Here is an 18,077-nt window from a genome sequence, read left to right on the forward strand (position 1 = left end):
GAGAACAAAAAAAGTCCAAACACTGGATTCATTTATTAAACCAGTTTATCTCAGAATTTATTAACACTGATGGCATTATGAGTCCTAATGAACAAGGAAAAAAATCATTAGAAGGAGCAGAAACAGAATTTATTTCCACCTTAGCTGGACTCAGCAAGTATTTGGTTGATATTTAAAGTAGATTTAATACGACTGTTGAAAGTAGAAAATGAATACATTCTTGAGACAGAAAATAAAGTATGGAAATAATTATTTTTCCATCTGAAATGTTCATTTTGTTGTGCATGTCTGTAAACCAGATCTGCATAGGAACTTTTATCAACTTAACCAAATAATTAAATAAAAACTAATTTTAAAGTTATCTTTCAGCTTTGTCTAAATTGTTTTTTAAACAGCTGACTGATTATCAAACTGTATAAAGCAACATCTACAGGTTATGGTCTAAAACCAGTGTTGTTGTACACCGCATCAAAAACCAGTTTCATTAAATTACATTCAGATAAATGAGGGAATTCAAACTGAAAATGTGTTGAGAACAAAATTGTTAATTTATGGTAACAAAAGTGTGAAAGAGTACAGTTCTCTGTGTCACGTGATGCACATTCCTGCCATCCACCGCGCTGCAGACAGAGGTTCAAATGTACAGCACATGACAGCAGAATCCTACTGTTGCTCAGCGTTACCGTCATGGTGCTTAAAATAAGCAAGAAATGCAACAAAAGTCCCACATGGCTTCACATCGAGTTAAAAAAGAAAAAGTTCTTTTCAGAAGAAGTAGGCTCAGCACAGGCAAGATCAACAAGGCGAGACTTTAGAGCTTCAGAGCTGAACCTCTGCAGAAAACGTTTCTTGGAAGGGCTTGAAATCAACAACCAGTCTGATTTCCTGCAGAGTTAAAAGAAAAAAAGAGATGAGATTATTGGGGAAAAGAACACAAACAGGCTGCAAGAAAAAACTGATTCACTACTTTTTGCCTTTGTATAAATTGTACAGCTGCATAACACATAATATTTTTCTTCCAAACAAAAATTTCAGTTTGAGAGCAAGGCTCCTTATTTTTACTCCCAGATATTTGCTCTTACTTTAAAACAAGAAAGAAAGCTGAAAGTCGGCCGGTCTGCCTTCACACATTGAAACCTGAGTGACATTTCTAAACCTCTTCACAAGGTTTCGGAATGTTTCTGGGAATAACTGACAAATATTCCAGAAGTGCTCACCATCTCTACTTGGATTCATCCCAAAGATCTCCAGGACTGATTCAGGTCAGTCCGGTTCCTCCAGGGCAGGTTTTGTGTTTTGGAGCCGATTTGATTTCCAAACTCCTTTCAAAATGTCAGAAACATCAGCAGATTCTCTTTACTACACTTTTTACTTCAAGTGCTGTTTCCATGGCTGCCAAGCCCAAACTTTGCCTCACACCTGCTGATGTCAGCTGCTTGGCCGTGGAATTGATTGAGAACCTTCAATTCAATAAATAATAATAAATGCCTCTTCCGCTGTTGGAATCCATTACTTTGCGCTTCATATTCACTGTGGGATGAAATCACCCAGGAGTGTTTTTTCTCTGCTCCCTCCCAAAACAAATGGCTACTCAGCTTGGTAACAGTAAGACCATGATGGTGACGTTGCTGCCCTGTTTGGGGAGCGTCTGGTACGCTCAGAAGGGTTCACCAGCAGACAGAACAGATCTGAGTGCAGGTTGTATTCACAAACAGAAGCAGGTTTAGTTCAGAGCAGAAAGATTCAAGTCTGCAGGCGGAGCTGATCTGAGCTCACCGTGAAAACACAGGCTCAGAGTTTGAAAAGGGAAATTCCTTCTGTCAACAATATGCTACAGAACACAAACAGCTATGTCCCCTCACATGTGCACCAGGAGCACACACATGGTCCCACCACAGACTGACAACGTTCAGGACCAGGACCCTGAGCTGGGCCTTGTCCTGCAGCTCCAGTTAGGTCCCTGCTGCTAAGCTCTGTTCATCACTGATAAGAACTTTGACAACCTCCATGTTGAGCTGAAGGTTTATTATTTTTGCTACATTAACAAAATCTCCTTTTAAATCAGATTGGATCATCAGGACGACACAGGCAAAGTCAAAGTTTTAAGGGGTATTCCGCCACAAAAAACAAAAAGGACAACCCGACCATAAACGTCAAAATGAATCTGATGACAGTAATAAATGCTAATTACAACAACCAAAACATGCCTATAAAACAGTGAAAGATGCCTTTAATACTATGATTAGTGCTTTTGATTTTGGACTTTCTTTTTTTTTACTGAACTTGCATTATTCTCAGCTGAAGGAAAGAGGAAATAATGCAAAAAGCTATCTTAAGATTTGGACCTACGGCCTATCATAGAGATATAAACAGGTTTTATGTACTTTACTGTGTAATCAAGAAGTCAAACTTTGGCTTCAAAAGGAAAAAAATAAATAAATCGCTCAATAACATAACTCAGGAATTTTTATTACCATTACAAAATGTTATATTCAGTCTGTGTTGTCAGCTAAAGGGAGAAATAAACAAATAAAACCCCAAATATTTTCATCTGAGCAACATAATTTTATTGAAAATGTTTTCTGAATCAGTGGTACTTCAATAATTAGCCAAAATGGACTGCAGCCAGATGTAAACATTTTTTAACTTATAGCCCAGGACAGAGTCCTGGCCCATCGCCATGACATCATGTCCTTATACCTGGTGTGTTGGACGACTCGTGTGTGATCTCCTTCAGGAAGGAGCTGAGACGGTCTTCACTGGAAGTCATGCCGTCACACAGCCACTGAAAGGCCCACGAGTTGTCCTGCAACACGGAATCAAACCCACAAACCAAAATGGTTAATTAACACACTTTAATTTAAAACAATAAATAAACAAAAAACATTTTTTACATTAAGTTTTAATAATAGTTCAGATTTATAAACCACATAGAAAAGTTATTTTAAATGTATTTTCTGCATCTGCCCCAAAATTAATTACCGGTATGTGCCATTTGTCAAATGAATATTTTAAAATGTAGCTTTTATATTAAACAGCGGCAATAAAAAAAAAAAAATAAAAATATGTAAACAGTTTGGTGTGAATTATCCTAAAGGCTTAGCATAAAAATGCTAATCAAATCATCCACTTCCTACAAAACCTAATCTAAAGCAACAATAAGCTCTGGTTATCATAGACTTCATGTTGTCCGTGTTCGGCTGCTAGCGCCGACTAAAGGCCAGTAACGCAGTCAGCAACCTCGCCACATTGCTTTCATATGGGGAGACATTACCTTATAAGCATGGAGAACAGGCAGAGCTGGACTAAAAGAACCCTGAAGGATTCTGACACCCAAGGCTCCTGTTACCAACAGCAACAAGGCCTGATCTGGGTATGTCTGTGAACAAAACACACAACCCGTTACCACAGTAGTATAAATGAGTCACATATTTATTACAAAAAATCTTTGCAAACTTACCCTGAGAAAGCAGCGGGAAATCTGTATGTTGTAACCCTGCTGATTGAGCTGGTTTATAACGGCATCCCGCGACTCCTGGACCATCAGGAACAAGACACACAAACTTCAAACACTGAGCATTAATCAATAGTAGATCCTGAGTTTCAGGAGCAATTATTAAAACTGGAGAACATACGTATAGAAACTGTTGGCTGGGTACGGGCAAGGCAGTCGGAGAGCCATGAGGAGAGCAAACCACTTTCAGTAAACTGGTCCAACACTGAGACTTCAGGAGAGAACCGGACACAAATCGGTCAAACTGTCCAACACGCAGCCTCACCACAGTTTATAGGATATAAATACAAAAAATATTAATTAGGGTTAGTCTTTTTTTTTCACAAAAAAAATATAAAGCCAAGTTGGAAAATCTGTATGTGAAACATAAAGTGATACAACACCATTTATTCACAAGATCAAACTGCTTTTCACTACAATAAAGGAACTGATGTAGAGAAGGAGAAGGCTACAATACAGAAAAATTAATGAGATAGTAAGAGAAAGAGTCATATAAAAAGAAACATTCAATGATAAAGAACAGTTAAGAAATGACATAAAGGAATTTATAAAACAAATTTACGAAAAATCTGCAGTACCGTAATGTTTTCAGTCCTGGTTGTTCTTTTAAGGTGTTTGAGACTTTGGATGAGCCAATGCGTTTACACAAGTCTCATCTTACTCTGAAATATATCTGAGGCCGACACATTCAGAGCCCTGCTGACCAATAAACAGCCTTTAACCCAGACAGAGCCGGAGCAGTGATGTGCAGGCAACAGTGAGAGACCTTTCCAGCTAAAGCACCAAAAGGTGCAATACCAAGAAGAGCTAAAGACTTGGGAGCTCCAGCTGTTGACTGAGTTACAGTCAACCTGAACTGTTCTAGAATCAAAAGGACAATAAGCTGAAAAAAAAGTCATTTAAAAATCAGTGCATGGAAATCTCAATAAAATAAATGAATGCTTTTTTAAGAAGTTTGGGCTGAAATTCAATCTTATTTGAGACAGATAAAATAAAACAAGAGTAAGTGATGCTAAAGGTTGTTCTACTAACTATTAGGAAACTGGTCAACTGTGTTTATCCCCAGATCTTTTTCTATTCCTTTTAGTCATCGTTTAAATGTGGTGAAGTTCTTACACTTGAAGATATAATTGACTTGTGTTAACTGAACAGTTGAAGAGTTGTAGTGGTTCACAGTGGTTTTTCTTTTAGCATAGCAAGATGTTCATGAAACATTTCAGCAGAAACAAGAGCTGCAGACTTACATCTGAGTAGACCGACAAGGAGCATCTCTGGGCTTTGAGAGCAAACTTCACCAGCTCAGACCTCTTCAGTGGCACAGCATCTACATGCAGGAGACGTGTTAAAAACATTCCTCTTGATGTTTTGTTCAAAATAAACAATCCTTTTCTGACCTTTAATCGGTTCCCAGGATGCCCCAGAGAAGCAGAGCTGCTCCGGCTGGCTGACCGTCAGCCTCGGTGCCGTTGCCGTCTCAAATATTCGGAGGTAGAGGAGGAAAATGGCCGGAGTGAAGCGGGAGGCGGGGAGGTTGACCGGGGGAAAGAGGCTTTCCAATGCAGACCCAAACTCTCCCAACTTACACTTGAAGAAAGGAATGAGGTCTTGGAGATGCTGATACCTGATTCCAAATCAAGAAATAAAACAACTTACTACTATTTGTGTCTGAATGATTTACATATCTCCGTCTACGAATGAACTTTCTCTTAAAAGAAACAGAAACAGCCAAAACCAACCAGGTTTGAAAAATTGTATAAAGTGGGAAATAGAAATAAAATACATATTTGGATGATCAAATGGGTCAAAATCTTCTCTTTTAAAAGTGATAACTTAACCTGAGATATTTTTTAAAAGACATAAAACACACTGGTTATTTTTATACAGCAGGACATGGGTTAAACTCACAGTGTGATGTTATCGGTCAGGACAACTCGCAGATACCGACACAACTCTCTGTACCTGCACACAGTTAAAACACAGGATGCTTCATCATTCCTCCAGAGGCGGACTGTATGTACAAATATTGACACCGGTATGAAGTAGCACACATGCTAACCTGGACTGAAGCTGGAGCAGTTCAGTTCTCAGCAAAACCACAGAAATGGTTTCGAGCAGGACGTCCTTCTTGCCCTTGTCCTTTCGGACTCCCGACACATTCTGCCCCTTCAGCACCGACACCAGCAGGATGTCCTGCCAGGGTCGGATGGTCAGACTGCAGCACATGGATGAAAGGTTACGTCCAAATATGAAGGATTTGAACCTTTAAGAATTAAAATGCTTTGATACACACCTGTTTTTTAGCAACCTCATGTCAGCTGGGAAACATATCCTGTTCTGGTAAAAAGTTTGCAGTTTTTGCATAAACGATGGCGTAATGTCACCCATTATTATACATCTCTGTACTGATGATATTACTCTGGAAAAAATACCATAAAAAGCAAAGTTATTATCCAAAAGAATGACTGGAAAAAAACAATAATCATATGTACATGTTAACATGTTTGTAGCCAATAATGTCAGGTTCCTTTTTGAGGACCAAAATGTGTTTAACAGAAAATATTAAAATGTTAATAATTCCCCAAAGATTATAAAATGTACAAACTTAATTATGCTGCATCCCTATTCTTTACCTGTGCAGTAACATTATTATAGTCTCAGAGGTTGTAGCAGCTGAAGATGAACCCATGAACCTGTAAATGTTTAAAAAAAATGGAGTGAAGGAGAGAGAACAGCTGACAATGTTCCTACACTTTAATTCCCAAATTCTCTACTTTTCCATTCTCTAATTATAGTTTGCACTCCATTACTGACCCATTTTAAAGGTATAAATATGGCAGCATGTTATGATTTACTGTAGGAATTTCAGATCTGACAACACCTGTAAACATCACAGGCTGTCAGACAGATGGAAATGACACAAAGACAAACAGATGATGAATAATGTCTACAAATGTAAAAATACTCCACATTTCCATCATTAGGCCTTAAACCTAACAAATCCCACATCCTGAATTAAATTTAGAAGCCGCCTCCAGTTTGCTCACCCCAACTCTTGAAAATGTCTCATAAATTCTTCAGCAGCTCCAAGATGCATGATGGCCGCAGCCCGACTGTTCTTTTTGTCGGCTTTATTGAGGAACAGGTTCACACACTCAAGCACAGGTTCATACCTGGGAAACAAAGAAAAAAAAAAGGGAATAAGTTGGCTTATTATATGTTTTTAAATGATATAATGTCATCTGTAGTTTCTCAACTTTTTCAAGCAGGTCTCCTGTAAAATCTTCAAGTAAGATTATTGCAGCACGTTTCTCTTCTAAAGGCAACGCTTATTCATTAAGCAGTTTTTTTCAAATGTATCCTTTAAGTTTTGATTTAAACAGCTCACCTGGAGCTCAGGTCCTGCTGGTTCATGTTGTAATCTGGCACCATCGCCTGATCCAACGTAATGGAGGAAAACAGAGCTGACAGTTCGCCTCTGAAGCTTTGCAACATCGTGTCTGAAAAGGAGTTGGACAAATCAAACAAAGAAAAAAAAGAGAAACTTTAAAAAAGGAACATGATCAGATGCCTTTAAGTACATGATGACGTTTTGCACCTGCATTACGAAGATGATGGTCGACTTCTGACAGTGTGAGGTTGAATCTCTGCAGTTCCCCCAGGAGAGTCCTGTTCCTAACGCTGTTCCAAAAGTCACTTTTGTTGTGGCTGTTGCAGTGACACATTCCACTGCTGCACCACATCCCACACTGGCACACAACCACAATACACACTGTTAGATGATCATTTTTTATTTTATTTGATCAAAAATGACACTCAAGCTTCACCACAACTGATTTCAGTGAATGAGACATTTTGAGGCATCAGCTGAACCTGACAGGGTCCTGGAAGAGTTTTACTGAAGGAACAACATATAAAAAAGTCCAGCAGGGACCCCACAAAGAAGTAAGAACAGGGATCCCTGATCTATGGATTTGTAAAGCATTCATTTTGAAGAAAAAAGTCTTAATCAGCAGATAAAACCTACAGAAAAAAAACTTTCAATATTGACCAGGAAAAGTCTGATTGGTGCATCTCTAGTAAGGGATATAAAAACATGATCCTCACGCACCAGTGATGCCAGCTTGTCGCAGATGTAGCAGAAGCACTGATCACAAATAAGTTGATTATTGGCCATCGGAGCAGTCCTCTCGCAATCTGTAGGCCTGAGCAGGTCAGAAAAGAAGCAGAGATTGTCTACTATACCACGAAATTATTACACGTTAATCTGTATTAGTGGGTCTGTGGAAGAATTTCCTCACATAAAAGGATGTATGGGGCAGTCGTAACGGGCGTGAGGAAACACGTCAGGCCGACGGGAGAAGGTGACCACCAGGTCTTCATCCTGGGGGCTTATGGGTGAAACAACTGAAAAGAGAAGGAGCAACGTTTTGTTGGAGGCATTCAGAAACGAATAAAAAATATTAGAAGATTTGTAAATGCAACGTTACCAGTCTTTTTCACAGCTTCCACTTCCACAATTAGGCAGGAAGTGTCTTTATCATCTTCGTCATCACTCAGGATGATTATTTCCTCGCGTTGTTCTGAGGTCCCCATCAGAAATCTGTAAGGCAAATAATAATAATTTAAAAAATAAAAATAAATTAAAAAAAAAAACAGTGATTCGTTAACAAAGAGGAGTTCCAGCACTCTGACCATGTTTGCCAGAGTAACAACTGCAATGGCTTTTAAAGGTCTCCGCAACGTCAATTACTTTCTAAGCACTACGCTATTTTCATTGGAAGCAAAAATCGCGGGATTCTTCCACATAAAATTCAATGCCATGGTTTAAAAATGTAAACCCATTTAGTTAGCTACTTTTACTAACCTGAAAATAACTCCAACGCTCCCGAAATATTTTGTTCTCGGCGCCAGCTGAGAATGGGAGGATGTGGTCTCTTCTTCTTTGACAAACTGTCGGCTCGTGAACAGCTTTTCGAGTACACTGCCACCTACTGTGTAGAAGCGTAAATTCATTTCTCCGCAGTTGCGTTTCACTCCAAAAAAATTATGGGGTGTAAATATTTTTATCAAAAATTTTCAAAAGCATTTTGGCTCCAGTTCTCTGTCACCATCCTCTTTGCTTTTCTCCTGATTTTTGTGTAATTTCAACAGAAACATTTTTTCCCCAAGAGCTTTACCAACAAATATGACTGAACCATTCCTTTAAATATAATTGATTCAAAAGGGACAGCATCTGCATTAATGTAAATTTTAGTCACAGTAAATCTGTCCGTTGTATTAGATGAAGCTAACAAATATACAACAAAAAGAAACTGAATCTAGTTTTACATTATAATAACACAGTAAATAAAACACTATTGGTTTGTTTTTTTAGCAATAAACAGCACAGTGCTGTTGCCGATTAGTTTTAATGGAGGACTCACCAAAATTCAGTCATGTCAACCCTTTTCCTCACTCTATTATCTTTCCCATAACGCATTTATCCTATTTAATTGATGTTGCTTCACTGCACTCTTTCCTATTTTCTTGAGTACTTGAAAGTACTCAAGACTCTTTGCTTATGTTTTTTTCCCCCTAATCACAGAAAACTCTTGGATTAATATTTCCATGTGTAACTGTGTTTCTTTCTTGGACATGGTTAGCCATTTAATATGGTTTCTTTCATCTTTTTCCCCATTAAGACCAATTGTCAAGTAGTGCAGAAGATTTCTTTTTAAGCAGTGGAACTTTTTCCCTGTCACCATATGTATTTTCTAACTGAAGGGCTGCAAAGTCATTGGATCTTTTGAACTCACTGATGTCATTTATACAGTTATCTGTATAAATAACTTCTTATCAACTGGGATTAAGCAATTAATAGATTTCAGTGTTATAATATACTTTTGATTAAATTTAACGGTTTGTAATTGAATAGTATTGGAATGTATCAGACTGACTGGAATTGCGTCAAAGTTAATATGACCTCTCCCTTAATCCCTGAGACATGTTTGTTGTCAGTGGAACAATAGAAATGAACTGAGTGCAGAATAAAACCTAAAATTACAATAAGTAGTAACCTTAAAAAATTTTAATTTTATCATGAATATTAACACAAATTTAAGTCTACCATTTGTTACTGGGGAAGATGGTTTATTTATCTGATTACCATTACTATACTAGCATGATATGGACAGCAAACATGATGCAAGATTACAAGGTAAATAAGGACATTAATATTTTATTTGCTTTCATCCTCGCATCTTGAGTGTTTCACACAAGAAACACTCAACCAAAAACACAGATGAGATATGCCCACAAAAGGTTTCATTGTTTAAGTACATGAAATGATGAAATTTGGCGCATGATTGTTTTTCAGATACAATTAAACAAATCCTAATGAGGATCAAACACATTTATCAAACCAAACCCATACTACAGAGGTTCACTGTCCTGCATAGGTAGAGTATTCAAATGATTTTTTTAAATAATGGAGCAATACTGCTGTTAGAACAAAAACAGAAGCCTTTAATTTAATTTATGAATGTGCAAAAATAACCAAGAAAAAGCCAAACTGGCAGCAGAGGTGCATCCTAATGTATTAACGTTTTGTACTTCATTTTGTCCATTGGCACAATTCGTCTTCTGCTTGGACTTTTCCCAGTTTAATCATCATACTGACAGTTGTTCTGCAGACGCGTCACCTGTCTTGTCACAGGAACTGCAGCTGTTGGCATCAAAGGAGCTTCTGAATCTCTGTGGAGGTCCAGGCAGTCAAATGAGCAATATGTCAGGGTCTGACACAGCACAGTAGAGCATAAAGCCCATCTGGTCCACTTGATCCTCAGACAAACCGTTGAGCAGATTGACGGCCGGTTTGAAGTAACTGTGTAATGCCTCCTGCTCCAGATGACCAATAAGCTCAGTGATACAATGCTGGAATCTGATATCAAGGCTGTTCTTAGACCAGTCGCTCTCGCTGTCGCTAAGGTGCAGGATCAGGTTGGTTAGTGGGGCGGCCTGGAGGTGTCGCAAAGGTGGGCTCAGTTTGCACACGGCCTTCAGGATTTTAAGCATCAGCCTGCGGCAGCCATCATCACTGGCGTCCAGTTGGGCCAGGCGCCGAGTCTCCCAAGGGTAGAGGGAGAGGTGCCAGGCATTTACCCAGGGGGAGGTGATCTCAGGCTGGGCAGTCAAGACTACATCACCCTCTCTGAGGATGGGCAACATGGAGATGAAGAGCGGTTGGTTAGTGCTCTCTGCTTCGCTTTCAGACCTGTAGGATCACAAAAACAGGTGTAAAAACATTTTCACCATTTTTCAATTTCAATCTACTTATGATCAAAATCTGTCAATGTTCAGCTAGATCAACTCAAAAATAAGATATTTTCTGTCCAGTAAACACACTGCACCTCCAATCCACTGGATTCAGCATTCATACACATGCACACACACAGAGGAATGTGAAGATCCTAAGCAGACACATGTAATCAAAAGCCCAGTTAGAGGCAGACATTTGAAAATAACCTAAGGCTACATATTTTGAATGTATCATTCTTAATATATTTACAAATAAATCCATCAAACTCTTCAGGGTGTACATAGTTATTGAGGGAGGAAGACTCCATGAAAACTATTTTCAGTATCTGTGAGATACTTGTCATTGCTGAGAAAGCAGATCTATCAGCTAGCAGAAAATTCAGTTTCTTCTTTTAGACTTCCAAGCTTTGTTATTTTGGAATATCATCATTAGCAAAGTTTGCAACTGCATAGAAATCCTAAAGGTAATATATGAATATAGAACAATTCATAATGTGAATTCAGCATTCACAAAATAAATCAGTGAAAAGTTAAAATGTAACATGTTAGCAAAGAAAAAGCTACTATGGAATGATAGTAGCAAGTTTGAAACATCAAGGACACACACACACCGGATCTCCAGTCTCAGCTCAGGCCCTCCCAGGATCGGTCTGACCAGACAGTCCAAAGTGCTGCTGATTGACGGCCAGTTTGCAGTTTCCATGACAGCCTTATTGAACATGTTCACCACAGTCTCTGCTGACAGGTAACCTCCCACCAAGTGCCTACAAAATCCAAAGGTAGACATATCAAGCTGAACACAAAACATATTCATCAGCAGTATCCCCCTGTTTTGTCTCCTGAGTAGCTGAATTTTACTGATCCTAAAACTAAACAGACAAGCTAACAAGAACCAAGTTATGGTTAGGTTAGTTAAGATAGATTTATTGTGAATTTATAATCAAATCAAAAGAACTTGTGATACTACAAATTAAGACTTAACTACTGCAGTCAATCGACTAATAAAATATAGTCAGCTTAATCACACTAAAACAATTCTTTTAATCACGATTAATCACTATGCCTAACTCTGTAACCTTGAAATACAAGTATGAATCCAGTTGTGGTTCTTGCAGTAATGATTCCCTAAGCAAACTAATCATTCTGCTGCACTCCACCCAATTAAAGGACAAGCAGTTATCTGTTTTTTTGCAGCAGAAAACAGGTAATGTACTCTCCTTGTACTTAAGCTTTCTCCACTACACATGCATACAAGAAGTAGCAAACTTACTCAGGAGACAACTAATGGATATTTTATTTTCTAGTTCTCGGATTCCCCACCCCTTTCTAATGCTGCCCTGGGCAACTGCCCAGATAACTCATATCAAAAAACCACCACTAATATGCACAGTTTCGAAAAACTGTGTAAGAAAATGTTTTATGACTCAAACCAAAAATGTCTGAAGATTCTCTGTGTTCCAGGATTTTAATACTCAGAAAAGTTTAAAGGAAGTCATTTTGTTTTAATTAATTTATAAGCTCCTCTCCATTTATTTCCTATGGAATTTGTGGTCATTCATTGCCTATGGAACTTGTGGAACGAGGCAACAGTCTCTTGTCCTCATCCAGTCGGCATAATTCATACATGTAAAAGTTTGATCTCATACATGTAGATGTGACACGCTGGCTAAACATTTTCAACTTTAGTTGCTGTCTGCTGTTGCTGAAAACTAACTTTTTGCTGAGGGTTATTGCAGTGTAGAATTCATAATGTGCTGCTGTGAACTAGGTAGCCCTCTGCAGGATAGAGGCTTTAGCTCAAAATAAGTAATCTGCACTATGCAATATTAACATCTTAAAGAGTTCATTTTAATCGCACAGGTTCACATTGATAGCCCTACTTACAACACACCATTACATTGCTTAATATGTGTGAGATTACCTGTCCCAGTAACTGCGTCCTCTAGGGAAATATTCCAGGTTGATCCGTCGGACCATCCAGTGCAAAGGGTGTGTTAGGAGCGTCTCCTCCCCAGGAATGAGGCGCCATAATGAAGGCTCCAGCTGCAGAGGCACCAGCAGACATGCATGGTCTGCACTGACCACCTAAATATAAACACACATTAAAAACAGTCTGTGAATATTTTTGCAACACTATGCTACAAAAAAAATTGCAAGTTAGTATTTGAAGATAAAAAACTGCATCTCCAAACAAGAGAAGAAATTGCAATTTTTGCAAAGTTACCTGTAAATCATCCAGAAGAGAACCTCCGAGGTTCATTTCTCCCAAAGGCATGTCCGGATGACGGCTGTGGAGAAAGCCCTGGATCTCAGTACAAATATCCAGAGCCAGAGACTGAGCCTTCTCCACCTCATGTGGAGTCAACACCACCCTGCTGGAGTAGTACTGCTGCAGACGCTCCTGAGCCATTTCAAAGACAATATTTGACAATGTATGCTTTCAACCACAATACTTCAACAAGAGACAGCATAAGGAAAAACAATTTCACAAGTCTTAAGATTGTTTCATTCATCAAGTGCACTATTTCATAGGCCTGTCATAATAAGCAATGAATCAATTAATTGGATTAAAACAAACTCAATAATTTCCAATTGCATGATTTATTGCTTTTATCTCCTTCTCCCAGAAATTGTCTACAGTCTGGTGAATTGTTCCTAACAAGCCACTGTTTTCAAGGACAATGTTTAAAGATAAATCAAAATTTATTATGGTGACAAGCTTAATATTTAATCTATGTATGTGTGTCGTTAAGTGCAATAATCAATAACATAATGATCACAAAGTTAAGAATGTCTTCCTTTTGTAGCAGAAATACTCTTACTTCGCAGATAGAAATTTTTTCTGTTTAAGGAACTTCAACAGATATTTGTTGATTGCAACAATCAACAAAGATTGATGAGGCTTTTAGCTCAGTTTCAAATGATTACAAAAAGCTCAATATTTATTTTGGAGCAGCATTTTAAACATCTAAAAGTGCAACCTAAAAAATTGAGTCTTCTTTAGGTTGTGTTCATATACATATTTTGCAAGCTTTATCAAAACTCCTCTTCTTTATGAGTCAACATAAACAGCAGATCCCAACAGTGCAGATGTTATGACTTGATTTTATTGTGTATGTTCTGATTAGATCAGAGGTGAACTGTACCTGTAGTGTGAGCACACAAAGCTGGGTCCTCTTAGACTTTGCCTCATGTTTAGGCTGAACTTCTGGAGAGGACACTTCAAGGTTTTGGCAGAGATCAGCTGGTTAGGAGAAAATAGCTGGCATGTAACATCAGTGAGTTGACAAAGTAAAATAAAATCAAGAAATGGTACATTTTGTGTCATCAAAATATCATACATACCTGTCTGTAGTTTAGTCGCCTTAGAGACGTGCTTCATTACAACGCCCTCTATTCCCTTTCTGAGCAATGTTGGAGAAGCAGAGACTAAACTCAGCTCTTCCCAGCTTTCTGCCATCTGCTGCTCCACCTTCTCATTTTCTGCTGCACGGCCTGCACGCTCGATCAGCTAAACACAAACACTCATTTTTTTAGTCCTGTAGTCAGAGATGAAATACACTAACTATCATGGTCAAAAAGGAAAACTAATTTCCTTTTTGTTTCATGCTTTTCATATAAAAAAGGGCAGTTGTTAAAAGTCTAAAGAAGTGTGTTTCCCTCAAGTTTAAAATGGCTTTTTAGATTAGAAAAACTAGGTAGTCATAACACTATCTGACTTTACTCTGGCATCCAAACTCCACACTAATAGGCCCTGAAATTAATTAGCTAACTGTTTTATGTGGAAATTTCAGAAAATTAAGAGGGATAATATGTGCATCAATATCAAGCCCACTACCAATCTGGACAAAATAAAAAATTCAAGCAAAAAAAAACTTAGAAAAAATTATAAACCAGTTCAATCCACTTCCTGTCAATTATTTATCATACCGACACCTTTTCTTATATTTCTGCCTGTTATTGCAGCTGATCTGATTCAATCAAATGGTAAACTCATTGCTCTTATCAGGTGTTTCCCCCCAGGCTTTAAAAACAATTCTTTTCAAAGCACTGATTAAAAAGAACAATCTGGACAGATAACTACAGCAGAATTACCTTCCATTCATCAGTAAAACTATTGAAAAAGCTGTTTTAACAGTAAAATGGCTTCCTAACAACAACAAAATGCTTTAATGTCCCTCAGTCCAGTTTCCATGAAGACAGAGTTTAATGAACTGTGGAAGAGCCACAATGTTGGTTCTGCTGGATGTCAGCACAGCATTTCACACTGTTGACTGAAGTGACTGGAGAGCTGGGTAAAACTGATTGGTGCAGTATTTGACTGATGTGAATCTTACATAAAGAACAGCATTTCTTTGTGTCAATAGGTAACTTATCATCGGACAGAAATCACATGTGACACATCTTACTCAATATCGACATGATCCCACTAACTCAGGTTATTACAAGTAAAGAAAAACAATCGAGTCAGTGCTGAACTTCAGACACTACCGCTAGAAACTACTACTGAACACCCCAAAGACTTTGTGTAGTGATGGACTCTGACCTGCATCTTCAGAGACACACAAACAGTCAAGACAGCTGCAGCTGATCCAGAAAGATGTTGCTCGCATTCTCACTAAAACCAGGAAGATAGAGAACATCACACCAGTTCTAAAATCCTTACATTGGAGCTCAGAGAATAGATTTTAAAATACTTCTGCTTATATATTACTGAACAGATTAACACCAGAAATATATTAAAAACCTGCTGTTGTTGTATCAACCTACCAGACCACTGAGGTCTTTTGGTTCTGGTCTGAACTCAAGTTCAAAAACGACACAACAATGGAATTCATAAGTAGAAACCTGATTATTTGAGTCATAGGTCATTTCTGCACCTCCTAAGTACCTTCTTTTCCAGATGCATGACAGACAGACTGGTAAAGGTGTAGTGATATGGCACTAAAAACCTCAGGAACACTTACTCTTTTAACTGCCAATGTAGCAATCCCCAACAGAGCAGCTCCTCCGACTCCCAGAACCAGCCGAGCATTGGACAGCAGGAAGTCAATCACCATTGCAACGCCATCTTCTCCTCTCCTTCGACTGCCCTGGAAGTTCATGGCTTGTTTTCTATGACTAGAAAAAAAAAACAGAAACATGGGACATTAGCTGCCAGAATAGAACAGTTACATTTCTATTAATCAATAATTCTTTATTTCTAACACAAGAATGGTCCATAGTACAAAGAAATAAAAACAAACACATACAAATAATAAATATGATATGTTCTATATTGTTCACTAAGTTTTAGATAAATAATGACGCCAGTCTTTCCCCAATTTTGGGGTAAATCAGCCTGATCTCAGTAGCACACATCCATACAGCTTTATTTACAGCAGTATCAGGGTCATGGTAGACCACAACACTGTATGAACAAAGTATCACCTGTATACATCAGGTGATTTATTTTGTGGTCACCAGCTACACAGCCTGTTAGGCATAATTTAAACAGCTTAGACTTTTCATACACATAGATGTTAAAGAGGTAAGGTCAAGTCTTAGTTCAGGAATGCAAAATTCTGTAAGCTTGACAATTAGGTGCATTAAAAAAACCTATATAGTCCACAAAGGGCTAAAGAAGGATACTGATCCAACGTTGTCTGGAAATAAATAATTGAGGAATGCTCTTTGATTAATGTTGGATAAAAAAAACCCCACAAGAACCAATACATATTCAATTGTGCCCAGTCTTAGTTTTGGCTTCTGGCTTGAAATATTCATTAAACAGAATTGCTTTTTTTTTTCTGAGATAGAATACAGCTGCATAAAGTGATATCATTCTTACTGTAATTTATCAGAGTGCTGCTTCATTACACACTTTGATCAAACCAAAAAGAAGTCACCCATGTCAAACCTTTTGATTTACCAAAAGGTACATACAACCAGTGATATTAGACTGCATTGTTATACAACCTAATATCATAGTTTTAGGACTGATAATTTAGTTTAAAAACGCGTTTAATCAATTACTGACCTCATCTTTGTGGACATACAAGTGTTAAATAATCTGGTATAAATGTCAGAAACGTAAATAAAACTGAAAAACAAACAAAAAAACAAGTATGAAGAAATTGAGACGGCCCACACATCCACGAAAAGCTAGAAGCATTATTTTGGATTATGAAGTACGTGGCCTCTATTTCGGTCAGAAGTACAGAGTGCATGCTCTATTTATAAAGCTCAACGTTGCCTAGGTCACACTAAGCTGAGTTAAATGTATGTAACCATCTTTCTAATGAGGTTTTAGTCTCTGCAACGACATATTTCAAAATAGAGTTCATATTTCAATTTCACATTGTTACAAGGCTTGAGGTCAAACTGCACCAGAGAATAAAAAGTAACAGTAACAGATGTATTGTTTTGCAGACAAACACCAAAACATTTTCAAAAGGCAACGAAGAGCAAAAATTTATTTTACTTTATGACATGTCCTGTCACTCTGGATATGAGTAACATTTCCTGGCTCTAAAATTACAGAGATATTTTACAGTTTAATCCCCATTTCAAATAATAACGACTACCACTTCTGATAGCGAGTTTCGCTAGTTAGCTACGTCAGCTCTAAATGACAACCAAGTCACATAAGGCATTTAAAATACTCACCACTTATCGCAGAGAGCTGTGCGCTCCTCAAACCATGAATGTTTGGTGTTCAAAAAAACGCAGTTCGCTACTTTTTACAAAAAAATACAAAGTTATTTTATGGACTGTCATAGCCGTTACGCTAACAGCTGTTTGCTTTGACTTCTTCTTGTGTTCAATTCACTTAGTTTGTGGAAACTCAGCAGCCAACTCTAGTGGTCAACCAATAGTATTACAGTGAGCCGTAAGAACTTTATATCGCAAACGAGCGTAAACGAGACTTACTAATCACATTTCTCAAATTTTAACTGTCAATTTCTAATTTTCAGATCAAACTGAAAAATTGGATTTTTTTTCCTGTGGAACAAGCTTTAAATTTTGTGTCCATAAAACAGAAACCATGTCTAGCTTTAAGACTAGTCAACTATCCTTGATGACACTGGCTCCTGGTACCTTATTCTGAGCTGTTTATCAGGGTAGAACAAGACTGCTTATGGTTTTTCTCTCTGCTTTTTTTCTGATACTCTCCATTCGTAAAATATTTCTAGATGTTTCTAATAGTGTAGCAAGATACACCTTGCCCTTTGTTTCTTTTCTGGATTGGAGGGCCCTTTTAATGTTCCAGGTTAATAAAAATGGC

The 18,077-nt window shown here is 37.9% G+C and overlaps 2 protein-coding genes across 3 annotated transcripts; both read right to left on the minus strand.

Annotated features, from left to right (window-relative positions):
• Positions 1–27: 27 nt before the first annotated feature.
• zgc:112980 (uncharacterized protein LOC503706 homolog) lies at positions 28–8,432 on the minus strand. The gene is made up of 18 exons (XM_055056550.1): positions 8,379–8,432; positions 8,002–8,114; positions 7,813–7,918; positions 7,623–7,716; positions 7,110–7,260; positions 6,900–7,011; positions 6,559–6,684; positions 6,145–6,204; positions 5,805–5,930; positions 5,571–5,726; positions 5,420–5,473; positions 4,909–5,135; positions 4,759–4,838; positions 3,636–3,725; positions 3,461–3,535; positions 3,275–3,379; positions 2,701–2,806; positions 28–885 (listed from the first exon to the last, which is right to left on the minus strand). The coding sequence occupies exons 2-18, from the start codon at positions 8,105–8,107 to the stop codon at positions 866–868; spliced, it is 1,794 nt and encodes a 597-aa protein (XP_054912525.1). The 5' UTR covers positions 8,108–8,114; positions 8,379–8,432; the 3' UTR covers positions 28–865.
• A 1,283-nt stretch (positions 8,433–9,715) lies between these two features.
• Positions 9,716–17,605, minus strand: mief2 (mitochondrial elongation factor 2). Of its 2 annotated transcripts, none has more exons than XM_055056530.1 (8): positions 17,459–17,605; positions 15,778–15,931; positions 14,156–14,321; positions 13,957–14,054; positions 13,035–13,211; positions 12,732–12,895; positions 11,422–11,574; positions 9,716–10,766 (listed from the first exon to the last, which is right to left on the minus strand). In XM_055056530.1, the coding sequence occupies exons 2-8, from the start codon at positions 15,913–15,915 to the stop codon at positions 10,265–10,267; spliced, it is 1,398 nt and encodes a 465-aa protein (XP_054912505.1). In that variant the 5' UTR covers positions 15,916–15,931; positions 17,459–17,605; the 3' UTR covers positions 9,716–10,264. The 2 variants fall into 2 exon arrangements, with proteins under 2 accessions (XP_054912505.1, XP_054912506.1); XM_055056531.1 differs by lacking the exon at positions 17,459–17,605 and adding an exon at positions 15,357–15,428 and having other exon boundaries at positions 15,778–15,891.
• Positions 17,606–18,077: the final 472 nt, after the last annotated feature.

Source organism: Poeciliopsis prolifica, unplaced genomic scaffold (assembly GCF_027474105.1).
Source record: "Poeciliopsis prolifica strain line A6 unplaced genomic scaffold, Auburn_PproV2 SCAFFOLD045, whole genome shotgun sequence".
Classification (NCBI taxonomy): domain Eukaryota; kingdom Metazoa; phylum Chordata; class Actinopteri; order Cyprinodontiformes; family Poeciliidae; genus Poeciliopsis; species Poeciliopsis prolifica.

What these genes read in the sequence shown, in the direction of transcription:
- zgc:112980 (XM_055056550.1), bottom strand. Translation starts at nt 8,107, where the DNA reads ATGGGGACCTCAGAACAACGCGAGGAAATAATCATCCTGAGTGATGAC. An exon ending in GGAAGCTGTGAAAAAGACTG is followed by an intron (nt 7,919 to 8,001) that starts GTAACGTTGCAT and finishes TTCTCTTTTCAG; the next exon opens with TTGTTTCACCCATAAGCCCC. An exon ending in CAGCAGGACCTGAGCTCCAG is followed by an intron (nt 6,685 to 6,899) that starts GTGAGCTGTTTA and finishes TTTGTTTCCCAG; the next exon opens with GTATGAACCTGTGCTTGAGT.
- mief2 (XM_055056530.1), bottom strand. Translation starts at nt 15,915, where the DNA reads ATGAACTTCCAGGGCAGTCGAAGGAGAGGAGAAGATGGCGTTGCAATG. An exon ending in GGCGACTAAACTACAGACAG is followed by an intron (nt 14,055 to 14,155) that starts GTATGTATGATA and finishes TCTCCTAACCAG; the next exon opens with CTGATCTCTGCCAAAACCTT. An exon ending in GGACGCAGTTACTGGGACAG is followed by an intron (nt 11,575 to 12,731) that starts GTAATCTCACAC and finishes TGGATTTTGTAG; the next exon opens with GCACTTGGTGGGAGGTTACC.